General features: G+C 38.7%; 1 protein-coding gene across 1 annotated transcript; it reads right to left on the bottom strand.

Annotated features, from left to right (window-relative positions):
• Nucleotides 1-6,282: 6,282 nt before the first annotated feature.
• Nucleotides 6,283-7,218, bottom strand: LOC116907012 (olfactory receptor 150-like). Its single transcript, XM_032909948.1, has one exon. It carries the CDS (start codon nt 7,216-7,218, stop codon nt 6,283-6,285), a length of 936 nt encoding a protein of 311 aa, XP_032765839.1.
• Nucleotides 7,219-7,916: the final 698 nt, after the last annotated feature.

Below are 7,916 nucleotides of genomic sequence, written 5' to 3'. Positions count from 1 at the left end.
CCCTGCTTTTATTGTTCCTTAGAAGTTTTGGTATTTGTGCCTTCATTTTCATTAAATTCTAAAATGTCTTTAATTTCTTTCTTCATTTCTTCCTTGACCAAGTTATTGAGTAGAACGTTGTTTAGCTTCCATGTGAATGTGGGCTTTCTGTCATTTTTTTGTTGTTTTTGAAGACCAACCTTAGTCCATGGTGATCTGATAGAATGCAGGGGATAATTTTAATATCCTTATATTTGTTGAGGCCTGTTTGTGAACAATTATATGGTCAATCTTTGAGAAGGTACCATGAGGTGCTGAGAAGAAGGTGTATTCTTTTGTTTTAGAATAAATTGTTTTATAGATATCTGTTAAATCCATCATAACTTCTGTTAGTTTCTCTATGTCTCTGTCTAATTTCTCTTTCTGTGATCTGTCCATTGATGTGAGTGGGATGTTGACATCTCCCCCTATTATTATCTGAGGTGCAGTGTGTACTTTGGGCTTTAGTTAGGTTTCTTTCATGAATGTAGGTACCCTTTCATTTGGAGTATAGATTCAGGATTGAGAGTCCTTCTTGGTAGATTTTTCCTTGATGAATGTGAAGTGTCCTTCCTTATCTTCTTTTTATAAATTTGGTTCAAAGTCGATTTTATTTGATATTAAAATGACTACTCCAATGTGTTTCTTGGAACCATTTGCCTGGAAAGTTGTTTTTTCTAGCATTTTACTCTGAGGTAGTGTCTGTCTTTGTCACTGAGGTATGTTTCTTGTATGCAGCAAAATGCTGGGTCCTCTTTCCATATCCAGTCTGCTAGTCTATTTCTTTTTATTGGGAAATTGAGTCCATTGATGTTGAGAGATATTTGGGACCAGTGATTGTTGTTTCCTATTATCTTTGTTATTTGAGGTGGAATTATGTTTGGGTAATTTATTTTGAGTTGGTTGAAATTAGATTACTTTCTTGTTTTTTCTTTTTCTTTTTTAATTTTACTCATTTTTTATTGGATTTTTAAATTTACATTCCATATGTTATTTCCTTTCCCAGTTTCCCATCTCCCTCTCCTTCTTCTATAAGGGGGCTCCCCTCCCCAACCACTCCCTTATCCACCCCCATCAACATTCCTCTACACTGGAGGTCCAACCTTTGCAGAACCAAGGGCTTCTTCTTCCTTTGCTGCCCAATAAGGCCTTCCTTTGCTATATATGCAGTTAGAGCCATGAGTCAGTCCATATATAATTTTTGGAGAGTGGTTTAGTCCCTGGGAGTGCTGGTTGTTTGTCATTATTGTTTTTATGGTGTTGCAAGCTCCTTCAGCTCTTTCAATCCTTTTGTCTAATACCTCCAACAGGGTTCTCAGTCAATGGTTTGTGTGTCTCTCTTGGTTTCATTGCAAGGAGATTACATTCTTGCTTTTTCTAAGTTATGGTTTCTTTTCCTCCTTGTGGTAGAGTTTTCTATCTATTATTCTTTGTAGGGCTGGATTTGTGGAAAGATATTGTGTAATTTGCTTTTATCATGGAATATCTTGGGTTCTCCATCTATGTTAATTGTGAGTTTTGCTAGATATAGTAGCCTGGGCTGCTTTTTTGTTCTCTTAGTATCTGTATAACATGTGCCCAGGATCTACTGGCTTTCCTAGTCTCTGATGAGAAGTCTAGTGTAATTCTGACTTCCCTTTTTCCCTTATTGCTTTTAATATTGTTTCTTTGTTTTGTGCATTTGGTGTTTTGACTATTATGTGGTGGGCAAAAATTCTTTTCTTGTCCAATCTATTTGAAGTTATGTAGGCTTCTTGTATGTTTATAGGCATCACTTTCTTTAGATTAGGGAAGTTTTCTTCTATAATTTAGTTGAAGATATTTACTGGCTCTTTAAGTTGGAAATTTCTGTTCTCTTCTATAACTATTATCCTTAGGTTTGATCTTCTCATTGTGTCCTGGATTTTCTGGATGTTTTGATTTAGGAGATTTTTAGATTTTGAATTTTCTTTGATGGTTGTGTCATTGTTTTCTATGGTATCTTCTGCCCCTGAGATTCTCTCTTCAATCTCTTGTATTCTGTTGGTAATGCTTGTGTCTATGACTCCTGATCTCTTTCCTAGGTTTTCTATCTTCATAATTGTCTTTCTTTGTGATTTCTTTATTGTTTCTATTTCCCTTTTAGATCCAGTACAGTTTTGTTCAATTCTTTTACTTGTTTGGTTTTGTTTTCCTGTAATTTTTTCAGGGATTTTTGTGTTTCCTCTTTTAGGGTTTCTAAACCTACCTGTGTTGTCCTGTATTTCTTTAAGGGAGTTATTTATGTCCTTAAAGTTTTCTAACATCATCATGAATTGTGATTTTAAATCAAAATCTTGCTTTTCTGGTATGTTGGGTTATCCTTGCTGTGGTAGGGGAACTGGGTTCTGATGATGCCAAATGGCCTTGATTTCTGTTGCTTAGCTTATTGCCCCTACCTCTTGACATCTGGTTATCTCTGGTGTTAGCTGGTCTTGCTGTCTCTTACAGTTTCTTGACACTCCTGTAAGACTGTATGTCAGCACTCCTGGAGCCTGGCTTTCTCCAAGCAGGATCTGGGTATAGAGAGCTATGGTACAGGGGTCAGCTCCAGGTTCAGGCAGAAACTGGAAGGATCCTCTCCTAGAGTGCTCCTCAGATCCTTTGTCCAGAGAACTCTAGGCAGTTCCTCTTGGGCCAGGAAAGTGAGCAGAAGTGGTAGTCTCTCCTGTGCTCGTATGATTTTCAGCACTTCTGAGAATCCAGCTCTTTTTCCACATGATCTGGGTATAGAGAGCTGTGCCACAGGGTCAGCTCCAGGCACAGGCCTCATCTATCTTTAATATCTCTCAATATTAATGGGCTCAACTCACCAATAAAAATTCATAAGCTATCAGACTGGATATGCAAACAAGATCCAGCATCTTGCTGCATACAAGGACCATACCTTAATAACAAAGACAGACACTATCTCAGAGTCAAAGGATAGAGAAAGGTCTTCTAAGCAAATGGTCCCAAGGAACTAGCTGGAGTTGCCACCCTAATATCCAATAAAATAAGCTTTAAACAAAAAGTTATCAAGTGTAATGAGAAAGGACACTTCATATTCATCAAAGGGAAAATCCACCAAGAGATAGTCATAATTCTGAACATATATGTCCCAAATGCAAGGGTACCCAAATTAATAAAAGCCATTGTACTAAAGCTCAAAACACACAATGAAACACAACGAATCATAATGTGGGACTTCAACACCACTTTCACCAATGGACAGGTCATTGAAACAGAAACTAAACAGAGACACAGTGAAACTAACAGAAGTTATGAACCAAATAGATTTAACAGAAATTTATAGAACACTTCACCCTAAAACGAAAGATTATACCTTGTTCTCAGCACCTCAGGTACCTTCTCCAAAATCAACCATATACTTGGTCATAAAACAACCCACAACTGATTCAAGAAGATTGAAATTTTCCCATGTACCCTCTCAGACCACCATGGCCTAAAGCTGGTTTTCAATAGCACAAAAACAACAGAGTCCACATACATTTGGAAACTGAACAACTCTCTACTCAATGCTAATTTGGTCATGGATGAAATAAAGAAACAAAGACTTCTTGGAATTTAACGAAAATGTTGACACATCATACCTACATTTATGGGACACAATGAAACAGTGATATGAGAAAAATTCACAGCACTAAGTGCCCTTGTAAAGAAATTGGAGAGATCTTATAATAACAAATTAACAGCACACCTAAGTGCTCTAGAACAAAAAGAAGCAAACTCACTCAAGAGGAGTAGAAGGCAGGAAATAGTCAAACTCAGGACTGAAATTAACCAAATAGAAACAAAGAAAACAATTCAAAGAATAAACAAAACCAAAAGTTGGTTCTTTGAGAGAATCAACAAGGTAGACAAACCCCTAGCCAATCTAAATTTAGGGCCCAGAGACAGTATCCAGATTCACAAAATCAGAACTGACAGGGGAGACATAACAACAGAAAGAGAGGAAATTCGAAGAATCATCAGATCCAGTTCAAAAGCCTGTACTGAACAAAACTTGAAAATCTAGATAAATTGGATCGTTTTCTATAAGGATACCACATACCAAATTTAAATCAAGAGCAGGCAAACTTTCTAAACAGGCCCATATCTAATAAGGAAATAGAAGAAGTCATTAAACCCCCCCCAACAAAAAAAACCCCAGGGTCATATGTATTTAGTTCAGAATTATACAAGACCTTCTAAGAAGACCTGATACCAATATTTGTCAAACTATTCAATAAAATGGAAACAGAAGGAACAATACTTAATTCATTCTATGATGCCCCACTATGCCACAGGGGGACATGTTTCATGATGTTCATAGTGGCCTTGTGATAGCAAGAAGCTGGAAACAACCCAGATGTTCTATGTATGACAGAAGAATGAATGCAGAAAATGTGGTTCATTTACACCATGGAAAATTACTCATCCATTAAGTACACGAACAGCCTGAGTTTTTCAGGCAAATTGGTGAGAGGTAACTGTGACCCAAAAAGACATGCATGGAATGTACTCACTAATATGTAGATAACAGCCCCCCCCCAAAGAAGTACAGAATACCCAGAATATAGTCTACCAAACTGAAAATGTCAACATGCTGAAGGGCCCAAATGATGATGCCTCAGTCTCACTCTGGAGAAAGGAAAGTAACCACAAGAGAAAGAGAGGGAGGCACTGGGGAGGGACAGGGGATGGGGGTAGAAGGAACATGATCTGGTGTTGTGTGGGGGAAAAGACTGAATCCCTGAGGGCCAGCAGAAAGAATGGAAACAGGCAACCTCACAGGTAGGAGGTTGGGAGGACCCTCCAGAATGCACCAGAGACCTGGGAAGTGAGAGACCCGCAGGACTCAAAGAGGAGGACCATAGATGAAATGCCCTACTCTGGGAAGAGGGAACTTGTTAGAGCCCACCTCCAGCAGAAGGAGAGGACATCAAGAGAGGGATGTGGTTACTATCCCACAGTCAAAACTCCGACCCGTAATTCTTCCTGTCTGAAAGAACATCAGGGATGGAAATGGAGAAGAGCCTGAGGACAAGAAGGTCCAGGGATAGGCCTCAAAGGGGATCCATCTCAAGGCGGGGCACCATTACTGAGGGAGGCTATGGGGTGCTCACAAAAAGGGACCTATCATGACTGCCCTCAGAAAGACCTAACAATCAGCCAAAAGAGTCAAACGTAGATCTTTGTATTCAACCAATCAACAGAAGCTCCTGACCCCTGTGCTTAAACTAGGGAAAAGCTGGAAGAAGCTGCTGAAGAGGGCGACCCTGTCAGAGGACAAGTGGTCTCAATTAATTTGGATCCCCTGAGATCTCTCAGACACTAGATCACCACCAAGCATCAAACACCAGCTGATTTGAGACCACCAACACATATACAGCAGAGGACTCTTGGGTCTGGGTTCAGTTAGAGAAGATGTATCTATTCCTCAAGAGACTGGAGGCCCCAGGGAGTTTAGAGGTTGGTCAGGGTGGCCTAGGTGGGACATCTTAGTTGATACTGGGGGGAGGCAATATGTGATATGAAACAGTAGGAGGATGGACCGGGAGGGGAATAAAATCTAGAGTGTAAATATTAAAAAAATAAAAAAAATATTAGAAATATTTGAACATAAGAATTCTTGTTCTTACTTCCACTCTGTTTTAGAGGTTTGTGTGCAATATGTTCATTCCTGTTTATCAGAGTTTGTCTCATACAGTGTAGTTCTTTTTTTGAGGTAGGAGATATGTTACCATTCAAGATATCATTCTACGTCCTTTATTATTGTTCCACACAATTAAAAAAAACACTAGTCATTATATTTTGCATAGTTTACTTTTTAATAAATTTATTTTTTGATATCACATCTAAAATTCTTAGAAATATATTTCATTAAAAAGGCTAATTACATACAGTGTTGAGATAACCAAGAATGTTGGCAAAATGTATTTACTCTCTGCTATAGGATAAATATACCTTGCATAAGAGGAACATTGTTCTACATAATAAAACAGAATCACTCATATGAAGTCTTTGAGGGTTCAACAAACTGACTAGTGTGATCCATGCTATGATAAGCAGATAGGTTCTCTGAATTCCAGATTGATGTTGTTCTTCATATATTCCATTGGCTAAAACTGTACCTGCACTAGGACACTTGACAAATAAACAATGATAATTGTAATCTCATATAATATGGTAGCTACACTTAGTCATCTGAACTGTTTGCTAGGCCTCTAAACTAGAATTTGTGTAAAGAAAAATCATTTGCGTTCACAAGAAAAACTTTCTTTTAAGGAACTTATTTAGAGCAACTTTGACATCCTTATTTCTCAGGCTGTAGATCAAGGGGTTCAGCATGGGCACCACAATGGTATAAAATACAGAGGACACTTTCCCTTGGTCCATGGAGCTGACTGATGATGGCTGCAGGTACATAAATGCAATGGAGCCAAAGAAGATAGAAACAGCTGATATGTGTGAACTGCAAGTGCTGAAAGCTTTGGACCTGCCTTCAGTGGATTTAATCCGGAGGATGCTGGCAATGATGAAGATGTAAGAGCTTAGGATCATCAGAGTTGGAATAAAAACATTAAAAAAGCTAAAGCATAAAGATACTACTTCATTAGTAAAAGTACTAGAACAAGAGAGTTCCAAGAGTGGGGAAAAATCACAGAAGTAATGATTTATTATATTGTCCTTACAGAAATGCACTCTTAGCATGCAAACAGTGTGAATTGTGGCACCAATCAGAGCTATATTGAACACTCCAAATATCATCCAGGAACAGACTTGAGAGGACATCACAACATTGTAAAGCAAGGCGTTACAGATGGCAACATAGCGGTCATATGCCATCACAGCCAACATGTGGCACTCTGCAATAGCAAAAGTGACAAAAAAGTAGAACTGGGTCATGCATTCAGGGTAGGAGATGATGTTTTGCCTGGCCAAAAAATTTTCCAGCATTTTGGGAGTAATGACAGTGGACTGGCACAGGTCAACAAAGGACAGACTACAGAGGAAATAATACATGGGTGTGTGTAGTTGAGAACTAAACAGTATCAGGATGATCATGCCCAGATTCCCCACAACTGTGACCACATAGATTCCTAGGAATAGAAGGAAGAGGGGAAGCTGCAGCTCTGGTTTGTCTGTTAACCCAGCGAGGATGAACTCAGTCACTCTGGAAAGATTTCCTTGTAACATTCTTCTGGCAATTCTATGTAGAAAGAGCAGAGAAATAATGAGATTGGTATCTATTATCTTACCATGTACTTAAGGGTTAAACAGAACTCTGTAGGCTTGGAGTTTTCTAAATCCACTTTATTTAGGGTTCTTGAACACTGTACCCTCCCTTCTACGTTACCAACCTGAGATAGTTGAGAAAGACAGTTACTAGGGTTTTCAGTTTCTGAACCTATTCCAAATTAGTTCTTTGTTTGATTCCGATGTTCATTGTAAGTATATCTGCAGTCCAGTCAAGTAGCAAATATCAACCACGAACCAGTAACAGGATTTGAGTCACAAAAACTTTAAGTCTCTCCTAAATCTCCATGTGTCAGTAGTTTGAACTAGCCATAATCAGCCACAAAAACACAAAACATTCATTGGCATGTATCTCTCTTCAAAGTGAAGACCATCGAAGACCAGTGAAGCTTTATACAGCCAGGACAGACCAGCAAGTGTTTGATGGCCAGTAAAGACCAGCCCAGCATTGCATGGTACAACAATGCAAGAGCAAACTTTCACTGTTGTGGATTTCTATTTCCATTCTTTCTAAACACCCCATACACTTTCATGTGTCGGCTTTTAGCAACACATTATATGCCTTCTCACAAGACAGCTTCCAGGAGAATATCACATGACCCAACTGAGTTGTTAAAGAAACCAGAAATTTCTACTTC

Source organism: Rattus rattus, chromosome 8 (genome assembly GCF_011064425.1).
Source record: "Rattus rattus isolate New Zealand chromosome 8, Rrattus_CSIRO_v1, whole genome shotgun sequence".
Lineage (NCBI taxonomy): Eukaryota > Metazoa > Chordata > Mammalia > Rodentia > Muridae > Rattus > Rattus rattus.
This window is presented reverse-complemented; position numbering and strand designations above follow the sequence as displayed.